The sequence below is a fragment of the Pelodiscus sinensis genome, chromosome 20 (genome assembly GCF_052426305.1).
Source record: "Pelodiscus sinensis isolate ZL-2025 chromosome 20, ASM5242630v1, whole genome shotgun sequence".
Lineage (NCBI taxonomy): Eukaryota > Metazoa > Chordata > Testudines > Trionychidae > Pelodiscus > Pelodiscus sinensis.
The window spans coordinates 28068647-28090382 of record NC_143071.1 but is presented as its reverse complement, the minus strand read 5'-3'; the positions used below and the strand labels follow the sequence as shown (position 1 = coordinate 28090382).

General features: G+C 53.9%; 1 protein-coding gene and 1 long non-coding RNA gene across 3 annotated transcripts in view; one reads left to right on the top strand and one right to left on the bottom strand.

The window, feature by feature from the left end:
• The window catches only part of STX8 (syntaxin 8), a 135523-nt gene extending 127109 nt beyond the window's left edge, over nt 1–8414 (bottom strand). The window contains exons 1-3 of the mRNA XM_075903484.2: nt 8270–8414; nt 6198–6297; nt 2139–2233 (exon numbers count right to left, since the gene is read on the bottom strand). Coding sequence (XP_075759599.1) covers nt 2139–2233; nt 6198–6297; nt 8270–8286 — 212 coding nt within the window. The 5' untranslated portion in view covers nt 8287–8414. The remainder of the gene's footprint in view (nt 1–2138; nt 2234–6197; nt 6298–8269) is intronic.
• An 80-nt stretch (nt 8415–8494) lies between these two features.
• Nucleotides 8495–14953, top strand: LOC142819078 (uncharacterized). Of its 2 annotated transcripts, none has more exons than XR_016347583.1 (3): nt 8495–8771; nt 9065–10139; nt 11959–14953. It is a non-coding gene; the product is annotated as an uncharacterized LOC142819078 (long non-coding RNA). The 2 variants fall into 2 exon arrangements; XR_016347582.1 differs by lacking the exon at nt 11959–14953 and adding an exon at nt 11091–11929.
• Nucleotides 14954–21736: the final 6783 nt, after the last annotated feature.

Sequence of the window (21736 nt, the reverse complement as noted above, 5' to 3'; positions counted from 1 at the left end):
GGTCAGCAAAAGACGTTATTTAAAGGATGCTTCCATTTACAGAATTATAGCACTCGCGCTCCCCAGTAGCAGCTGAAGGAGGACTTGCTGCTTTTGAAGAAAATGACTCAATTAATTCATAGCCTTAGAATGTAACATTTCTGAGAATGCTGCTGCGCTTCAATTTTTTAAATTTTATCAACTCAGTGACACCCATTTTAAGGGGGCTTAGTGCCCTCTCTCGAAGCAGAGTTGTAATTTGAGCAGGTGCATGGCTTGTAATTTGAGTTGTAATTTGAGCAGAATGATTCCTATTTGCTTTCTTACATAGCAGTGCCATGTATCTGCTCCCAAGTGATATTCTCAAATGGAAGGATACTCGTATCCCTGCATTCAGTGCAACATTCTCAAAGTTCAAGTTCCAATGAAAACTGCTGGCTTGTTGCGGCTAAATACACATCTCAAATCCTACACTCCCGAATCAAATGTGAATACGAGGGTCCAATACGCCCAAGGCCAATGGATCACTTTCATGACCATCATAAACCAGCTTGCAAGTAAGGTGCCTTCAAATGGCTCCTGGCTATGAGCACACGGGAGACATGAAACAGACAGACTGGACAACACAGAGGCACACAAAAAAAACAGAAGGACAATCTGGCACTAGCAATTACTCCCTGAGAATTAAGGAACAAGGAGAAGCCAATGATGTCAAGATAAAAAAGGTAAAACATTTTGAACACAAAGCATAAATAACTTGTGAATCTCACTGTCAATACAGCCAAGAGCTTAGTAGGACTTCAACAAGTACCAGACTTTTGAATGATGTTAGGAGAATGTTCCAGAAAGTAAAGTCTCAGAGGGTTAGCTGTGTTAATCTGTATCTGAAAAAACATTAACACACGAGTGGCTCTGTAGCACCTTAAGAGACTAACAAAAAAATATATAGCTAGTATCTTGAGCTTCCGTGGGCACAACTCACTCCTGCATCTGTGCCCACAAAAGCTCACGATACTAGTCTCTAAGGTGCTACATGACCTCTCATTGTTTAAGTTTTTTTTCCAGAACGTAAAGGTAATTGTCAATTTCAAATCTTTTCTTCTTCATTCAAGACCGATAATTTCATCCTACCTTGCGACAAATGAGCACCCTTGCTGTTTCTCGTATTACACTAGGATTGTAGTAGCTCTTCAAGGGAGACACGGGGTCTCTACCCCCGCCCTGCAAGGGAGCGCTGCATTTAGAGTCAGCTGGCAGTTGACTTTAAGTGCACGGGGTGACCACTTTGAGGCACCCTGAATGGATCAGATTTTCAGATTCTCAGTGTTCAGTGTTTATGAGCATTAGAGCACTCCATGAAAATCACTACTCATTTATGAAAATGTAGGCCGGATATTTAATTGGTCATAGCAGGAGCTAAACAAGTGACCCACTCTATGACAACCGAGAGCCAATTTACTCCACCCCCTGCCCTCTCCCCCCCCACTTGAATTTGGCCACGTGTCTCTATTTTGGGTCAGCTGGACTGGTGCCAGAGATTGTCAGACTCACAGGAATGCTATCAGGCTGCTTTTCCAGCCACGTGCAGGAGCGAGTAGATCAGGACATGAATGGGGAAGAAGTTACACATCCTATCTCTAGCCAACTCTTGCAGCCAAAAGAGCAGAAAACATCAACAGTGCTGTACTTGACCAGGATTTCTGTGGAGTCCCCCTATGGAGACAGCCATGCCCGCTATCCAGCAGCCCTATTTCCCTCCATACCATCTATGGAAGGAGTTCCAATTTTGGGCACAGGCTTCGTGCACGGCCGTGGGATCACACCCTGAGCACAGCCGACCTGCAACTTCTTTTACAACTGAACTGCGAGAAGCTTAAGAAAACACACAGCCCAGTTGTCTCTCCAAATGAGCCTCAGAGCAGCCAGTGTTTCAGAGCGGATCACGCACTGGAGTTGTACCAGCACAATCACTCCAACACTACAAAATGAGTCAGAAGTCAAGATTGCAGGCAACATTTTAGTAGTTGGGCCTCCTAGAGTTGGGGGGAAGGGGAGGCGGGAGGAGAGAGTTAACTGCAGCTTCCTTCCCAAAAGAGTCTGTTTTTCCACCCACTCCCAGGATACTAGAAAACACAGCATGATACTATTTACATGGATACATCTGACGTGTTGATATAGAGCGAAGCAGTAAGTCCTTCAGCTGGTCAATCTTTTCCTTGAGATTCTGCAACAATGACCGGATTGTCACATTAAGCTGAAGGGAAAACAAAGACCAGGTTAGTCATACAAACAGCCATATTCAAATGACACCGCAGAACACTACAAACCACACTGCACATCACGCGAGGATTCCTTCCGACACCGAGAGGAGCCTGCACTGAGAACAACAGATGTGCTGCTACATACAAGCAGTGCTGTTTGGGATTTGTTTACAAAACAATTAGATTTCAACCTTGATTTTGCAACTAGTTATTTTAGAGAACTCACGCTATGAGATTTTTCTGCCAAATGCCCATAAATTCATTCAATGTGCTGGAATATTTTGCTATTGTCCATTAATTTTCTAGTTCTTTATTCCACTTCTTCAGGGAAATATGGATCTCTGCTTTTTCTGTGGCAGAGACCTACTGGCTCCTACATTTTAGTGAAGGTTACTGTTAGAGGTTCAGAGATCCCTCCCGGTGGTTCTCTCTACTTCTCCAGTGGATTTCTTCTCTGATTTCATCTCTATTTAGTGTTATTGCCCGACACTTGTTTACCATCTTTGCCCATCCTTGACTCCTAGACTCTCTGATAATTCATATTCTTGTTGCTCGCATAAGGTTCTTAGATTTCTCTTTTTTTACTGTAAACATAATAAAAAAGTTATTCTCTTCCACGCGAGTGAACACTCTTGCAATGTTCTGGCGCCCTTGGAGTTCTCTCACCCTTTTCACTTTTATTCTGTAGAAAATCTACATTTTTCCTCCACTTGTTTTTCCTTGAGCACTGTTCTCTTTGGGTATGTCTACACTTGCACCTTCTTTCGAGAAAGGGATGGAAAAGCAGCAGAGCGAAATCTCAATTGAAGCGCAGATTTGAATTTCCCACGCTTCACTTGCATATTCACGTTATGGCACTATTTCGAAATAGCACTATTTCGAAAAAAGAAACGCTGTCTAAACACGGTTATTTCGAAAGAAAACCCTTCTTCTGAAATAACTGGTAAACCTCGTTGTAGGAGGAATAAGGGTTATTTCGAAAGAAGGGTTTCCTTTCCAAATAACCGCGTCTAGACAGCCTTTTTTTGAAATAGCGCTATTTCAAAATAGCAGCATAACGCGAATATGCAAATGAAACGCAGGAAATTCAAATCCGCGCTTCATTTGCAATTTCGCTCAGTTGCATTTGCATCCCTCTCTCGAAAGAGAATACGAGTGTAGACATACCCTTTGATTCAGCGAACGAGAGGAAAAGCATATATTGCAAACTAGATTCGGCAATCACCCAAGTGACAGGCTTGCACGGGTCGAGAAGGGCCTCTTGCTTACAAGGCAAGAACTGTACTGTGGACGATTACTCAAAGAAAGGCTACATGCACTTCCCCGTGACAGGCAATTCTTGTAACCAGCTGTACTTGGTTTCAGCACAGAGGTGATTGGGCAATTCCAGAAGTGCTTCATTGACTCAGGCGCCTGAATCCACCTTCTCTACTACAACTTTCCCTAGTCACAGCAAATACAATTGATGAGCCTGGCGTTTCTCGAAGTGAGTTCTTGTGATCAGAACAAATATCCCACTGCAGGAAATTTGTTTAAAGCAGCCAAACACCGCCAACACTTATCTTTCACTGTTCTGAGAGCAAATTCCTCTCGCTCCATTAACACACAAAACACGGAAAAATATCTTCAGAGAATCATTGTAACCGACTGTGGAATGTTTTCATAATATACAGGATACAAAGCTTACAAGACCAGACAACCGAGACAACACAGGTGCAGCCCTTTTTAGTGTATCATTTTTAATCAGACTGTCATGTTGAATGAGAGGATGAAGTGCTCCATCCAAGCTCTGTCCACACCTGTGCGAAGGTCGGTGTAACTTACATCACTTGGGGTGGGCTTATTCACACCCTGAGCGATACACACTATATTGACCCAACCTGTAGGGTAGCCATAGCCTAAGCTTCTTTGTCATTATTATTTCATGAGAGCTCTCTCTTGGAGGGTGTTTCTCCCCCTCCCTCACTTGGCTAGGAAACCCAAGGACTGTGCTTTCAAAGGACAAGAAATCAGCTACGCTGGTCAAAGTCTCCTGTTTCAATAAAGCCCTAAAATTCCATTTCCAGGACATCCCAAGGGGCAATCTACTGTCCTACGCCAGACACCAATTAGAGAGAACTGCTTACAGGCTTTGGATGATTCCCTGTTCTGGTCACCCCCTCTGGAGCACCTGGCATTGGCCACTGTCGGCAGACAGGACACTGGGCTAGATGGATCTTTGGTCTGACCCAGTCTGGCCAATCTTCTGTTATGCCCTTTTGCTTTAATTACTGACCTCCATATTCCACTTCTAGCTCCCCTTTTGGGTCTGAAGCCCATCCATACAGTAATCAAGCATAAGAACACAACTAATTACATTGGTTTTCTTATTGCTCATTCTTAAGAACTCGAGTTAACTTAAAGTGGAAGGTCCAATCCTGCAAAGATATATGCACATGCCTAGCTTTATATACAGGGTGACCAGTGTGGAGTGACACAGGAGGGGAGGAAGGGCAGGGCACCAGCCACATGACTGCCGCCCCAACAAGCCACCTCCTCATGCCAACTTTAGCCGAGGGGAGGACTGGGCCAATCCCCCTCCAGCCTAGCCCCAGCCCTGCTCTGCCTCCCCCCTACTCCGCCCTCTTCCTTCAAGTCCCCTCAAGCGACATGGCTTAGGAGGCTCATGGAGGCCTAGCAGTGGCAGCAGGAAATTGGTTCCTCCACACTCACTGGCTGGTGGGAGCGGAGCGATGCAGCCCTAGCCCACTCCAGTCTCCTGGCTGCCCACCTGCCTGCCTGCACCACCGCAGGGAATCTGCCCAGATTAGCACCCCAAGCCCCTAGCCCTGTGCCTCCCACATCCTAACTCCGGCTAAGAATCCGCGCATGCAGACACACACACACACACACACACACCCTGAGCCCAGGCCTGCCACGAATTCCAGACCCCAAAGCACAACACTCAGCGGGCCCCCACTGGTGCCCAGTCTGCTGCCAACGATACTGCTGGGTGCACACATCTTGCAGGGCCAGGTCTGTTCTGAATAAGTGAAGCAACCGCCAGACCACTAGCATGCTAAGGACATTGGCAGTTCACAGAACCGTCCCTCTGGCACGCATGTCAACACCACACGGAGCTCAGCTCTCACGCCACACAAAGAACAAGCCGGGCTCTCATCGCAAACAGCAGTGCAGTATGATGCCGGCAAGGAAAGGAGAGTAAAAGGCATTCACTCAGCTTGACTCAATGGCTACGTCTAGACTGGCATGATTTTCCAGAAATGCTTTTAATGGAAAAGTTTTCCGTTAAAAGCATTTTAGGAAAAGCGCGTCTAGATTGGCAGGACGCTTTTCCGCAAAAGCGCTTTTTGCGGAAAAGCGTCTGTGGCCAATCTAGACGCGCTTTTCCGCAAAAAAGCCCCGATTGCCATTTTCACGATCAGGGCTGTTTTGCGGGAAAAAAATCTCTGCTGTCTACACTGGCCCTTTTGCGCAAAAGTTTTTCGGAAAAGACTTTTGCCCAAACGGGAGCAGCATAGTATTTCTGCAAAAGCACTGACAATCTTACATGAGATCGTCAGTGCTTTTGCGGAAATTCAAGTGACCAGTGTAGACAGCTGGCAAGTTTTTCCGCAAAAGCAGATGATTTTGCGGAAAAACTTGCCAGTCTAGACACAGCCAATTTCTTTGGGATGCCAACGCTTTATTTGCTTAACATTTAACACACACAGAATAGTAAGAATAGGTAATGAAGCGACACACAACGCAAAATAAACCACAAGCTAACTTCCCCTTTGAGTCTGTAAAACTGTGCATGTGCTTACATCTTGACAGGCCTTCGTGTATACTGAGTGGGTGAAAAATACTGAATTGCCTTCTCTTCCAGAAAGGTACCCAATTTTTATAGAATTAACTAGAAAACCTAAATTAAAAGAGATGTTTACAAATACTAGCTCTTTCAGGAACATAGGATACCTTAGTTGAATTTTCACCATTTCTTTGACATCGGTTACGTTCCTGGATTTTTTCAGCAATCTCTTGTGCAATGTAACAGGTGGAATCGTACATCGACAGCCTGTAAACAGAATGTTTTCAGATAGCTAAGATAATTCTCTCCAGTCATCTCTGTGTCGAGAATCTTGGTTTGAGTCTCTTCTCTCAATCAAGGGTTTAGGGCAGGGATGGGCAAAATATAGACCGTCTGACATTTCTGTCCAGCCCACCTGACTCTTGGCAATTGAAGAAACTACTTTGGCTGCTACCATGGCAAGGGCTGGAGCACCAGGCCCTTTAAATTGCCACCAGAGGGCAGGAGGCACTGAAGAACTGGCTGGGGAAGGCTAGCACCCCCACCCTTCCTACTAAGGCATCATCCTTTCCGGGATCCCCCCAACCTTGCCCTGGATAACAGCTGACTTCACCTCCCTTGTTAATGCCCATTAGAGATTCTCTTCTTCACAAAATTTCCTTTTTTCGTTTACACTTAATTTTACTAATGAACAGAAGCTGTAAGTAAAAGTTTAGCATTAGTGTTATTAGAAGGCAATTTATATTGCAAACTGTAAGACAAGCTTTGGATACACGTGTATTCAGGTAACTAAGTGTAATTGCTCTGGTGCATGAAGCGCATAATGGGGTCTTTCAACAATAGATGGTGAGGTAATTTCATTAAGAGAGTAGAAACATGTGGTCTGTGACAACTTACCAAAATTCATGGTGTGGCCCCACTGAGAAAATTATTGCCCACCCACAGTTTAGGGAGTTTATTACTCAAAAAAACCACTCAGTCCTTGAAATATTAGGATAAAGCTAAACACAAAGCAGATGCAAGAAACAGGCCTGCTTAAAACCAAAACCAACATACTGGTAGGAGTGCTTCCGACAATCTAGGATTACACACAGGCTAGGTGGTGTCATGTCAAACAGTCAGAATTACTACAGATCCCAGGACAGAGGGGGATTACACGCCTGCTACAAGCCTCAGAGAGAGTTCAGCAAGTTACTAAATGCAAACATACTATAGTGACACCCAACCCCTATCTCCCCAGGGATTTCTAATAGGCCCATCACAGGGACGATATGAAAGCACAGGACCAGTGAATGTACCTCTCAGCACAGGATTTAAGTGGTGATGTACTTGTGTAGTTAGTACTGGTCCCCAGCACCCTTCCCAGCAGGCCTGTTCTGGCCTCTCTAGTCATGTTTGAACTTTGCTGCCCTGCTCAGACGGCCAGGACACGCCCTTGCAGGGTTTTTTGAAAATGTAAAGTCTCCTTCCTGTTTGCTGGGGTAGTATGTTCTCAGCACACCCCTCTAGCTGGCCATGCCTGCTCCGTGCATCAGGAGATCCCTGCTTAGAGCCATGCCAAGGTGCTAGACCCCACCAGCATTTGGGGAGAGGAGGCCGTCCAGCCATGATCAGCATGTCCGCAGATGCAGAAGGGAAAGGAGCCAGGACCAGGATGCAGCGCAGGGTCCAAGTGAACAGGCTGCAAAATGCCTGCCTCAAGGCACGCACCTCGGGGCCATCCAACACCAGGCTGGGCGTGCGGGGGAGGAGCGGGCTCTGCGCGGTTCGCACCCCTGGGGAGGGGAGCCACGGGCAGGAGCGGGCGGGTTTGTCTGTTCTGTGCGGTACCTGCGGACAGCGGCAGCCAGAGGGGAACGGGCTCGTGTCCAGTCACGTGCCGGGCTCCCCGCAGACTCTGCCGGTACCGGACCCGGCGCCCCTTCAGGAGCCGCGCGCGTCTGCCCAGGTCGGGCCCGGCCTCCCGCTCCCCGGCCCGGGGGGGGCCGGGTCGGAACCGGCGAGGCGGAGACGAGCAACGCGGAGTGGCGGGGGGGGGGGACTCCCGGGCTCGGCGCACACGGGGCGGGGGCGGCCCCGTTCACCGCCCGCAGGAGCCCCCTCCCCCCGGGCGCGCCGCCCTGAGGCGCGAAGCGGGAGCCGAGGCCGCGGGGGCCCCGCATGCCGGGGGGGCTCCCCCCGCAATGGGCCCCGAACGGGGGGGGTCCGGGCCCCACAACCCCCCGCCCCCGCCGCTCACCAGGGGTCCGGAGCCATCCCTGCGCCCGGGGCTGCTCTGGAGCCGGCCGCTTCCGGGCTGGCTCAGCTGCCTACGGCAGGCGCAGAGGCTCAGCGCGGCGGGGGGGGGCATATCCGGGTCCTGCCCAGGGGGCGGAGCCACACCCGGCCAGGCCCCGCCCCCGCCGCGCCGCCTGCCGGGACAGGTGGCAGCCCGGGGGGGGGGGGCGGAGCGAGGCGCGGCGGTGCCGCCCCAGCCCCTAAGGCTCAGCCCCCCCCAGCATTGGGGCGCTCGCGCTGGTGCTTTACCCCCCCCCCCCCGGGACCGGAGCGCACAAAGTCCCCAGGCTCCGGGGGGGTCAGTGCCCCCCCCCGCTCTAGGCACAGCGCCCTGCGGGCGGGCCGGTGTCAGGCGCTCAGCACACGCGCCCCTGAGACAGACAACGGGCCAGGCCGCCCCTCGGCCCCGTCAGCGGGGCCCCCTGGGTCCAACTGGGGACACGTTAGAAAACAAACCGGACCAGGTAGCACCATAGGGACCAGCAAGGGGGTTTATTGGGTGCTGAGCTTTCCTGGGCCCTTTGCGGCACCTTAGGGACTAACACAAACACGTAGACGGGCATCGTGAGCTTCCGGGGGCACAAGCCACTTCTTCAGCTGAACGGAGTTCAAGGGGTGGGTGCAGTTTTCAAATAAACAGCACAGAGAGCAGATGGGGGGGGGGGAGAGGAAAGGGAAAGAAATGATCAATTAGCCTGTCCATGCTAAATGAAGCTGATAAAAGTGCTAAGTACTCTCTTTGTTTGTTTGTCCTTAGGATGTGGAGTACAGCCGGCCATCCCGCCAATGTCTTTGTTGAGACTGTTGTAGGAATCAAACCTGGAACTGAAATTAAGTTCTGTAGTTTCCCGTGGAGCTGGCTTTTGAAATTGGTTTGAAATAATACGGTGACTTTGAAATCCATTAATAAGGCCCCAGGCAAGTGCCTACTAGATTTTCTCTTTGATGCTTCACCCTTTCTGCTCCTTTGGTTGTAGCAATGGAGGGACTAGCCTGGACAGCCCTATCCAGCCTCAGGGGTTGGAGCACTGTATCATCCAGCTCTGTTCAGAGCAGGTCTCCAACACAGAGCTTTGAAAATGCACATTTTACCTACGCTCGTCCCACCCACTGCCCCAATCTCTGGGAGCAGTAAGAGATTAAATTTGTAGCAAAAAGTTCCCAGTGTAGACAAGCCCTTAGAGATCACTTCATTTTTCACGTGCTCCTGCAGTACGGGAGTTAGCCCTAGTGCTCCCGCTAACAGTTAAATGAGAGCAGTTTGGGACAGTGAAACTAGACTAATTAATTTCACATTTGTTTTTTAGCCCTTATCACTGGCCGGTTCTCTTGAAATATCTGCCTTATATTGGCACTTTTCCCCATAATAGCAGAGTATCAACCAAAAGTAAAATACTGGTAACAATATTTCTTCCTTCCCTGCTGGTAAGAAGCAGGATTAAAATGTTTAAGAGCAAGAGGGGACTCAAATATAAAAGCCTGAGAGGGAGGAAGGCTTCACTGAAGAGGTGAGGTTGGCATTTAGCTCTGAATGCAACAAGGACAAAAGCTTGCAAAGATGATTTCTATGGGCTCAAAAACCAGAAGGCAAAACAAAAATTCCTTTTTTAAACTCAGATATTTTTCAACCTTTTCATTAGTTTGGGGGTGGGGGACTGACTCATGATAGTTGAAGACTTGGGGTTGACAGTCTCGGAGCTGTAGAGGAAGAATTGTTCTATTAGGCAGCCAGATCCCCCTCTCCGGAGACCTTCAAGTAGACTCTGTGCTGAGCGAGGAATCAGCATACGCAGCAGGAAGATGTACAGTCAGCAACACGCATTGGCAAGCAGGTGAGCTACTTGCTTTCTGAGCTAGCTGTAGTTTTGCTAGGGCATAGGACTCCATCCAAAGATCTACAATGGTCAAGACTAGACACCACAGAAGCACAGTGGCCAAGTCCGACAGGCAGGGACACGGTCTTCTGCCTGGTCACCGACAGAGGAGGTGGCTTTGCACAATGTGCTTGCACAAAGCAGCAGTGTTTGTGTTGCAAACATTGCTCGAGAATGTTTATTTGTTTAATAAAACTGTTTCCACTTGTTTTTTTTAATTTAATGGAAACACTCCAAACAAACTTTGACCCTTTTGTGTAAAAGGCCACCTTTCACCTTGCTCTTGGCTGTAAGATCTGGGGGAGAAATGTATCTGTGATTGTTGCTTTTAAATGTGTATGGCTGATGTATAATGTTCACAACTTTACATTAGATTGTAAGCACTTTTAGGCAGAGCCTGTCTCTTCCTAAGTATTTGTACAGCACACAAGCACAGGAGAGCCCTGATGTGATTTGCGGCTTCTGACTGCAATTATGATAATATGGAGAAAACCCAAGGACTAATATAGTGGTAGTGGGAAGTTCTGAATGCAGCATTCATAGAGCTGTGAAACAGGCCTTTCTACCTGAGAAAATCAGGCTGTGTTCTCCACTTACAAACAGTTACATCCAATTGAAGAACTACTGAAATCCCCTAGCCATTACAGCGGCATGGTCAGAGTCCGTGAGATAGATGTTACCGGTTAAGAATGACGTCTAGTATTTTATGATCAATCTATTTCATTTATCTTTTGACTGGCCCCAAATGCCAGGTTAATACAAAATCCCAGAAGGGCCCTGCTCACAGATCATCCCAGAGCACCTAAACTCCTGGGACTAAATTCATGCCTGGCATTACACCACCAAAAAGCAATGGAAATGGGGTTTGCTCTGAACCACCAAAGTGACTGGTTTTCTTCTATTCAGCAGTAGATGCCCCAGATGCTGTTTGCAGGCTGGTGCTGCAGCTGCTTTATTTTCTGGTGAGCTATAAAACCAGCCATCTGACTGCTTGGACTCATTAAGGATCCCATGAGACGTTTTGACAGGCAAGAGATGTTTTACTCTGTCCTGCTCGTTACACCCTGCTGTGGGTAACTGCATTCTGCCTCCTTAAGTCCCACTTGAAATTACTATTGATTGAAAAGTCCAGTTACGACTCTGCATGAGAGTAAGCAGCCATGTGTTAACTGCTTGTGTTGCATTACTGTTTATTGACAAACAACAACCGGGTTCCAGGACTCCATTCAGTAACATAGGGGCTGTGTCTACACTGACGCGATCTTGTGCCAAAGCGGCTGCTCTTGCGCAAAAACGTGCTGCCTGTCTATACTAGCCGTGTGTTCTTGTGCAAGTAAACTGATGTTCTACTGTATAAAATCAGGGCTTCTTGCACAAGAACTGTGATGCTCCCGCTCAGGAATAAGCCCTCTAGTGCAACTGTTCTTGTGCAAGAGGCCAGTGTAGACAGGCAACATGAATTTCTTGCGCAAGAAAGCCCTATGGTTAAAATGGTCATCGGAGCTTTCTTGCGCAAGAGAGCGTCTACACTGGCATGGATGCTCTTGCGCAAAAGCACTTGCCAGTGTAGACGCTTTCTTCTGGAAGAGTTTTTGCACAAGAACTCTTCCGCAAAAGAGTTCTTGTGCAAGAAGCTGCCAGTGTAGACGTAGCCTAAATGTATCACTGCCCCGATGTGGCATGCTTTGCGGTGAGAGGTGTCACAGGAAAAGTTATTGACTTATTCTTGTTACTATTAACTAAATAATGCTGGCTCCGATAATTTACCCTTATCCAGGCACTTCTGCACTCCCCAGCGGGCCACATGAGCACAAGGGCGAGCTGAGATTACCAGCGAGGTCATGCTGCAGCGCAGCTTCGGATGTTCTTGCTTCTTTTTAAAATGCACTCCCCACCACCATGCCCCCCGCAGGCACCCACAAAGGAGCACTGGTATAAGGGGATAACCTTGTGCTCAACCCCAGCGCACGCTGCAGCCACGCTGCAAGTCTGTCGACTTACAGAAGCACCCGATCTCCCAAAGCTCCTTGGGCCCGGAATTGTGTCTTCCTCCCTGTGTTGTACTGTGCTGAGAACACCGAGGGCACCCAGCAAATAAGAGTGTTACTAATGGAGGGGCTCAGGTTAGAGACACTCGGCTCCTCGGCTTCAGCCAGCCTCTCCCACCTTGATCCTGTTGCACGAGCAACAAGCTAACATGTTTTCACTTGTCTGAACTCCTGATCTTATGATAATTACCATTAATGGAATATTTTGACATCCAGACCTGGAGAGCCTCTTAACACTGTACCACCAACAGTCGGCAGAAGGGCAACACCTATTGAGTGACAGCTCTGTGAGCTGGCAAACCTGACAGGCCCCTGCCCTCCCCCCGCCCCCCCCCCCCACACACACACCTGTTTTCCCTCCGTACCTTCCCCCAGCTTCTCCCCGGAAAGCCCTCGGGTAGTGCGCCATTTGTGGACTGTGGGCTCTCCCTGCTCCCACAGCCAAATGCCCTGAGAGGAGTACTCCTTCTGTGACCCCTGCCCCCCACAACTGGCGCTCTGGGTGCTCCTCCAGTTCTGCAAAGCGTGGGAGTTTTCACTGGAGGCGGAGGGCAGGGCTGGGCTATAAGGAAGTCAGGACCCAGCCGAATGTTGACACCATAAATATTTTGGCTGTGGGGGCCTACGCGGGGGAACTCGGCTAAGCTAAGTGAGTCTACGCTGTACAACAGCAGTTTCTCCAGGCCCTCTTGGAGCCAATGTCTTTCCAATAAACTAGTCACCTAGGAACAAAGCCCTAAAAGATTGTGGGGGATTTATCATGCAAGATCTGCTGGGCACCTTTTCTCCCTGTACGATTCATGCTGCAAATACAGCCAGCTATTCCCGTGGGTATTGATGCTCCAGAAGCTACTGGGGGCCACGGAGAGAAACGTTTTATTGCCCTAGCACAAGCCTATTACGGCAGGATTTCAGCTGCAATGACAAGAGGCATTTTCTGCCGCCGTGTGTACAGACTCCCCGCAGCACCTGTTGATCTCAGCACGGGCTGCTGCTTGGTGCTCATGCCCTTGTGGCTAGGTCTTGCTGTGCCCCATGCACCGGACCCCGCCTCACCCCACACAGACCTGGAAGGGATTAAGGTGGCCAGGTCGGCCTCTTAGCATCACAGGCTGCACCGGGAAGACGAGCCAGGGAGCGAGGAATGAGTTGCAGGCGGGCTCAGCTGGCCAGGGCCCGTAAAGCCAGGAATCTGGCAACAGGTGGGCAGAAGTTGCTCCCCGAGAGAAGGGTTTGGAGCTGCTGGTCCCAGCAATGGAGGGGGAGGGGACGCCACCTCTGCTGCAGGCCCCGTCTCACATCGTCCCACCCCTCCCCTGCGAACACTCCACGCCTTGCCCCGGCCCCGACTGCACCACTTTGCCCAAACCCCCTCCCTGAGCGATGCAGCCTGGGCGGTTTGCAGGGGCCCAGCACTGGTAGCAGGGGTTGGGCCTGGCCCTGCACTCGCTGCAGCAGGGGAAGCAGAGCAGCCCAGCCCAGCCTGCTCCCCTGGCTCCCAGCTGCGTCGCTGGGGTGGGGCGCTGCACTTCCTACCTCTAGTGAGTGCAGGGGCAGGCCCAACCCCTGCTGCCAGCACCAGGCCTCCTGCTAATCCCCCAGGTACCCTGGGCCCCCCAAAGTGCAGAGCTGAGGGCAGCTGCCCTCAACCAGCCAATGGATGGGACAGCTCTGCCCAGAGGAGAGAGGGGGTCTGGGCTCCCCAGCAGCGACTGAAGAGCAGCCCCTGTGGCAGTGAATGGGAGGACTGCGGAAGAAAAGCCAATGCAGCCTGCTGGAAGGAGAGACTGCTGATTGGCCGGGCTGCAGAGCAGCGAGAGCGAAGGGGCGATGGCGTACAACCCTGGGAAGGGGGGTCACTGTGACAAGCTAATCCCTTGAGCGGCCGGGCGGGGGTAGTGCCGGACTAGTGCTGAGTGGAGCGTCTCATGCCCGTGATTCTCATCCATGGACAGAAGAAGGCCCCATAACTGGTGTGACGCTGGTTAACCAGGTTCGCTCGGAGCGTATTCGGGTCAATCACGTGTGTGGATCAAAGGAACCGTTTAGAAGAGTGTGTCAGGTGTTTACTCTTCAGGAGAACTCCTGGGAAGTTCCTTGCAGGGTTTCCACTTGCGAGCTCTTGCCATGCTGCACTAACACACACGCAGCGTCAACACTCCGGGAACGAACGGGCCAAGCCGGTGGAGGACTTTATCAGAAGAGGAGCTAATCCCAAAGCAAATGCTCAGTGTGGTGATGAGCTAAGGTCAGAGACCCGACATGCATTCCTCACTCCATGCCATTGAAGGAAAAGCCCCATGTGGGCAAAGACACTGCCAGCTTTCCCTTTCTATTTTCAGAAAATGATCCATCGCCCCTGGATTCCAACAGGGCAGAATACCCACGAGAAGATGGAGATCTCCGTATTCGGTGAAGTCCTGAGAGACTTTTGGGAAACTGGAAGTTTATTACATTCTCGGTACTATGTGGATTTACGAACTATGACTCCTCTGTTAATACAGTTAAGAACATAAGAGCGGCTGTACTGGGTCAGACCAAAGGTCCTTCCAGCCCAGTAGCCTGTCTGCCGACAGTGGCCAGCACTAGCTGCCCCAGAGGTGGTGGACCGAAGACAATGATCAAGCGATTTGTCTCCTGCCATCCCTCTCCAGCCTCTGACAAACAGAGGCCAGGGACACCACTTCTATCCCCTGGCTAATAGCCTTTTATTATTTTATTTATTAAAGTTACCTGCTTTATTCTCTCAATAACTTTCTTCCTTTTCTTAGCTAATACACGTAGGCTGTGTCTAGACTGGCAAGATTTTATGCAAAAGCAGCAGCTTTTGCGGAAAAACTTGCCAGCTTTCTACACTGGCTGCTTGAATTTCCACAACAACACTGACTTCCTACTGTCTGAAATCAGTGCTTCCTGCAGAAATACTATGCTGCTCACTTTTTTCTGCAAAAAAGCCCCGATCGCCATTTTCGCGATCGGGGCTTTTTTGCGCAAAACAAATCTGAGCTGTCTACACTGGCCCTTTTGCGCATAGTGAAAAGACACCCCCACGTTCCCCTCGCATACCAGAGCCTAGTAGATTTTGTGTGCTCCAGCCCCATGGTGGGACAGTGGCGGGGGGAGGCTTGAGTGCCAACACAAGCTCCGCAATGCAGGGTGGGCCCTAAGCCTCGGAGGCCAGATCCAGGCAAGCTAGTGGCCACATCTGGCCCCTGTTGTTCCCAGCCTGATGGCCTGATGTTCCCAGCTCTGATCTACCAGCTACCTGCACTGGGAAACTCCTGATCAAAGCCCCCCCTAACTATATAAAGGAAGGACTGAACTGTTCATGACAGTTGTGGTGGGAAGTTGTGGCTCTTATGAACTTGGGCCCATAAAGCCCGCCTGGAAGCACTCACCCGCCAGAGCCACGTTGGGGGGATCTCTGGAAGACTCATTAGCATGTTGGCAGGTTTTTTTCTGTCTCTGTCGTGCATTTACCTTGCTGTGCTTGCAGAGGACGTGCAGCATGGTCATTAACGCCAGTGGCAGTTACACCAGCACGGCCTCTGGGGAGAAAAGCCGGGTGAGGCTGCTCAGGCAGCCTGATTTTCCTGCCAGGGGGGAGGGGGCGGTGACAGTAGAATCGGGAGGCTGTGCTGCTGGAGATACCCTCGTCAGGCGTATGACACATGACAGCCAGCGGAGCCAGAACCTGAGCACGGGTGTCCTTGCTGGACTCCTGATATCTCCCCCCACACTCGCACCCGCTCTCACGCATTCCAGCCCTGGGTCGTTATAAACCTCCCCCAGCCTGCAGGCCTTTGGGTCTCAACCTCTCTCTGTCCGCCAAGAAAACATCCCACAACTCAGCCCACAGGTCTTGTAGCTGCAAAGGCTCATGGGCTTTAGCTCACCAGAGACACCAAGGAAAGGCTTTGGGTGCAGTGTCCAAGGGGCTGCAGGGGGAGCAGGCTGGAGCCAGTTCTGCAGTGGGTGCTTCTTGGGGTTGCTACCCCCTCTTGCCTTCACAGCACTCGGCTCTGGAACGGGGCTGCTCCTGGAGCCTGCTCAGCTTCCGAAAGTGCCGCTTTCTCAGCCCCCGACCTGCAAGGGCCTTCATTGGAGTTGGCAGCTTAGAGACACAATCAGGATGTGGGGTCTAAGGATGTTAAATATCGACTCGTTGACTAATCGAATAGTCGATGGGGCGATTCTACCTTTGAAGTGGCCCATGGGCGGTTGCTGCACTTGAAAGGCAAAAGCGCCACCTGAAGCCCAGGATCAGCTGGGGACTCCAGCTGATCCTGGGCTCCACATGGCGCTGCAGCTTTGAGACGCTGCATGCAGTCTGATGCCGGGCACCCCGCGGCGTTTCAAAGTGGCAGCGCCGCATGGAGCCCAGGATCAGCTGGGGACTCCCTGCTGATCTCGGGCTCCATATGGCGCTGCTGCTTTTAAACGCTGCGTGCAGCCAGGGGACACTCCAGCTGGCGCCGGGCTGCACACGGTATTTCAAAGCGGCAGCACCACGTGGAGTCCAGGGTCTGGCCTCAGGCTTCAAGCAATGCTGCCCCTATGAAGCTTCCCCTTCTCTTTCCCCACTTGTTGCCTCTTTCCAATAGAGGCAGCAAGCGGGGGGAGGAAGGGAGGGAGGGAGGCGAGTACTCAACCAGCCTGTCCACTATCTGATAAGCATTTGCTAATCGGGTAGTCGACTTGTCGTTCACATCCCTAGTGGGGTCAGGGCAGCAGCGGGAGCAGGGAGGAAATGGCTGCTTCCTTCGCCTCCCAAGTTCCGGGGCAGCCCTACTGCACGCATCATCCCGCCAATGTTTTTCTATCAAGCCGGGGGTTGCAATCCATCGTGCACCCTCCTGCAGCACTTGGGGGTTGCTCCCGTGGTGCTGAGGGACGCTGGTTTGCTCAGCGGCAGTGATAACAGGACAGCCGAGCCCAGTGCTTGTCCAGCTGTGGGCTGTGAGCCAGGACTGGGTCACGGAATGCCAGGCACTGGGTGGCTTTGCTGCACGGTAGCCAGGTGACCAGTGGGGGGTACTAAGGCAGCTCCCCACCTGTCCCGGCACTGCGGACCGCGCTGCACCCTGGAAGCAGCCAGGGAGCCAATGAGAGCTGGAGGGGAAGGGTGGATAGCACCTGCAGGCAAGAGCAGCGCACAGAGCCTCTTGCACTCCTCCAGCTAGGAGCTGGGCCTGCTGCTGGCCGCTTCCAGGGCACAGTGCACACCACAGTGCCAGGACGGGCAGGAAATCTCTACTGCGCCTCTGAACGGGATCCACCAAGTCCGCCCCTGCTGACCCAAGACACAAGAATGTTGGGCCGCGGGCATCGACAGGTTCCTTCAACTGGGTCACGAGAAACCCAGCGTGAAAGCCGCTGGCCCAGCCTAAACCAGACACGAGGCGCCACTCACCTCTCCCTCCGAATTCTCTTTGCTCTTTCCGTGTGAACTGCTTGGCAAATGGGATGCAGAGAGGCTTGATTCTTTTCTGCGCACATCTGACATGCAGTAACCATGAAACATTTATTGCTTTCCGCTGCACAGCTCGTCCGGAGGGAACGGGGCCTCTGCATATTTAATTGTTTGCCATTAAAAACTCATGAAACAATGATCCCTGCCTCACAAGTCCCTACTCAGCGTCCATTTCCCACCTCCGTCTGGCCTGTCCCAGTTCATCAGGAAGGCGGAGACTCTCCCCCCCGTCTCCTCTGGGCTGGCTGTCAGGGGCGCGGAAGGTTGCAGAAATGTCCTGATGGTGCCAAACCGCAGCAGGGCAGCAGAGGGCGATGCACACGGGGAAGGAGGCAGCGAGCTAGCATAGTACACGGCAGGCATGACCACGGGTGAGCATGTGGGGTCTGCCACTAGAACAGGATTTACAGGAGAACTAGAAGGCTTACCCAGTGTCGCCTGGGTCCTTCAGGGCAGGGGGCTGGCGGTGCGGGAGGGAGTGCAAGAGTCATGGCAGGGCTTTGAGGATGTGGGGGAAGGGCAGGGCAGGAGGCTGAGGGGGGGCAAGCAAGAGTGAGAGTTGGGAGTGAGGAGGGGCTCAGGGCAGGAGGTCCCATCCAGTGGGGTTTTCTCCCTCCCCTCCCCCGGCCCGTATGGCCCTTCTTTCTCCCCAGAACCCTCCAGCCGCCAGTCCCCCCCCGACCACATCCACCAGGGGCCTTCTCTCCCCTTCCACATCCCCCCCAACCACATCCACCAGGGGCCTTCTCTCCCCTTCCACATCCCCCCCCGACCACATCCACCAGGGGCCTTCTCTCCCCCTCCACATCCCCCCCAACCACATCCACCAGGGGCCTTCTCTCTCCCCTCCACATCCCCCCGACCACATCCACCAGGGGCCTTCTCTCTCCCCTCCACATCCCCCCGACCACATCCACCAGGGGCCTTCTCTCCCCCCTCCACATCCCCCCCAACCACATCCACCAGGGGCCTTCTCTCCCCCTCCACATCCCCCCCGACCACATCCACCAGGGGCCTTCTCTCCCCCTCCACATCCCCCCCAACCACATCCACCAGGGGCCTTCTCTCCCCCTCCACATCCCCCCCAACCACATCCACCAGGGGCCTTCTCTCCCCCTCCACATCCCCCCGACCACATCCACCAGGGGCCTTCTCTCTCCCCTCCACATCCCCCCCGACCACATCCACCAGGGGCCTTCTCTCCCCCTCCACATCCCCCCCGACCACATCCACCAGGGGCCTTCTCTCCCCCCTCCACTTCCCCCCCGACCACATCCACCAGGGGCCTTCTCTCCCCCTCCACATCCCCCCGACCACATCCACCAGGGGCCTTCTCTCTCCCCTCCACATCCCCCCGACCACATCCACCAGGGGCCTTCTCTCCCCCTCCACATCCCCCCCAACCACATCCACCAGGGGCCTTCTCTCCCCCCTCCACATCCCCCCCGACCACATCCACCAGGGGCCTTCTCTCCCCCTCCACATCCCCCCCGACCACATCCACCAGGGGCCTTCTCTCCCCCTCCACATCCCCCCGACCACATCCACCAGGGGCCTTCTCTCCCCCTCCACATCCCCCTGACCACATCCACCGGGGCCTTCTCTCTCCCCTCCACATCCCCCCGACCACATCCACCAGGGGCCTTCTCTCCCCCCCTCCACATCCCCCCCAACCACATCCACCGGGGCCTTCTCTCTCCCCTCCACATCCCCCCGACCACATCCACCAGGGGCCTTCTCTCCCCCTCCACATCCCCCCCGACCACATCCACCGGGGCCTTCTCTCTCCCCTCCACATCCCCCCGACCACATCCACCAGGGGCCTTCTCTCCCCCCTCCACATCCCCCCCAACCACATCCACCAGGGGCCTTCTCTCTCCCCTCCACATCCCCCCCAACCACATCCACCAGGGGCCTTCTCTCCCCCTCCACATCCCCCCCGACCACATCCACCAGGGGCCTTCTCTCCACCCTCCACATCCCCCCCCCCGACCACATTCACCAGGGGCCTTCTCTCCCCCTCCACATCCCCCTGACCACATCCACCAGGGGCCTTCTCTCCCCCTCCACATCCCCCCCGACCACATCCACCAGGGGCCTTCTCTCCCCCTCCACATCCCCCCCAACCACATCCACCAGGGGCCTTCTCTCCCCTTCCACATCCCCCCCAACCACATCCACCAGGGGCCTTCTCTCCCCTTCCACATCCCCCCCCGACCACATCCACCAGGGGCCTTCTCTCCCCCCTCCACATCCCCCCCAACCACATCCACCAGGGGCCTTCTCTCTCCCCTCCACATCCCCCCGACCACATCCACCAGGGGCCTTCTCTCTCCCCTCCACATCCCCCCGACCACATCCACCAGGGGCCTTCTCTCCCCCTCCACATCCCCCCCAACCACATCCACCAGGGGCCTTCTCTCCCCCTCCACATCCCCCCCGACCACATCCACCAGGGGCCTTCTCTCCCCCTCCACATCCCCCCCAACCACATCCACCAGGGGCCTTCTCTCCCCCTCCACATCCCCCCCAACCACATCCACCAGGGGCCTTCTCTCCCCCTCCACATCCCCCCGACCACATCCACCAGGGGCCTTCTCTCTCCCCTCCACATCCCCCCCCGACCACATCCACCAGGGGCCTTCTCTCCCCCCTCCACATCCCCCCCGACCACATCCACCAGGGGCCTTCTCTCCCCCCTCCACTTCCCCCCCGACCACATCCACCAGGGGCCTTCTCTCCCCCTCCACATCCCCCCGACCACATCCACCAGGGGCCTTCTCTCTCCCCTCCACATCCCCCCGACCACATCCACCAGGGGCCTTCTCTCCCCCTCCACATCCCCCCCAACCACATCCACCAGGGGCCTTCTCTCCCCCTCCACATCCCCCCCGACCACATCCACCAGGGGCCTTCTCTCCCCCTCCACATCCCCCCCCGACCACATCCACCAGGGGCCTTCTCTCCCCCTCCACATCCCCCCGACCACATCCACCAGGGGCCTTCTCTCCCCCTCCACATCCCCCTGACCACATCCACCGGGGCCTTCTCTCTCCCCTCCACATCCCCCCGACCACATCCACCAGGGGCCTTCTCTCCCCCTCCACATCCCCCCCAACCACATCCACCGGGGCCTTCTCTCTCCCCTCCACATCCCCCCGACCACATCCACCAGGGGCCTTCTCTCCCCCCTCCACATCCCCCCCGACCACATCCACCGGGGCCTTCTCTCTCCCCTCCACATCCCCCCGACCACATCCACCAGGGGCCTTCTCTCCCCCCTCCACATCCCCCCCAACCACATCCACCAGGGGCCTTCTCTCTCCCCTCCACATCCCCCCCAACCACATCCACCAGGGGCCTTCTCTCCCCCCTCCACATCCCCCCCGACCACATCCACCAGGGGCCTTCTCTCCACCCTCCACATCCCCCCCCCGACCACATTCACCAGGGGCCTTCTCTCCCCCTCCACATCCCCCTGACCACATCCACCAGGGGCCTTCTCTCCCCCTCCACATCCCCCCCGACCACATCCACCAGGGGCCTTCTCTCCCCCTCCACATCCCCCCCAACCACATCCACCAGGGGCCTTCTCTCCCCCTCCACATCCCCCCCGACCACATCCACCAGGGGCCTTCTCTCTCCCCTCCACATCCCCCCCAACCACATCCACCAGGGGCCTTCTCTCCCCCTCCACATCCCCCCCCGACCACATCCACCAGGGGCCTTCTCTCCCCCTCCACATCCCCCCCGACCACATCCACCAGGGGCCTTCTCTCCCCCTCCACATCCCCCCCAACCACATCCACCAGGGGCCTTCTCTCCCCCTCCACATCCCCCCCAACCACATCCACCAGGGGCCTTCTCTCCCCCTCCACATCCCCCCGACCACATCCACCAGGGGCCTTCTCTCTCCCCTCCACATCCCCCCGACCACATCCACCAGGGGCCTTCTCTCCCCCTCCACATCCCCCCCAACCACATCCACCAGGGGCCTTCTCTCCCCCCTCCACATCCCCCCCGACCACATCCAC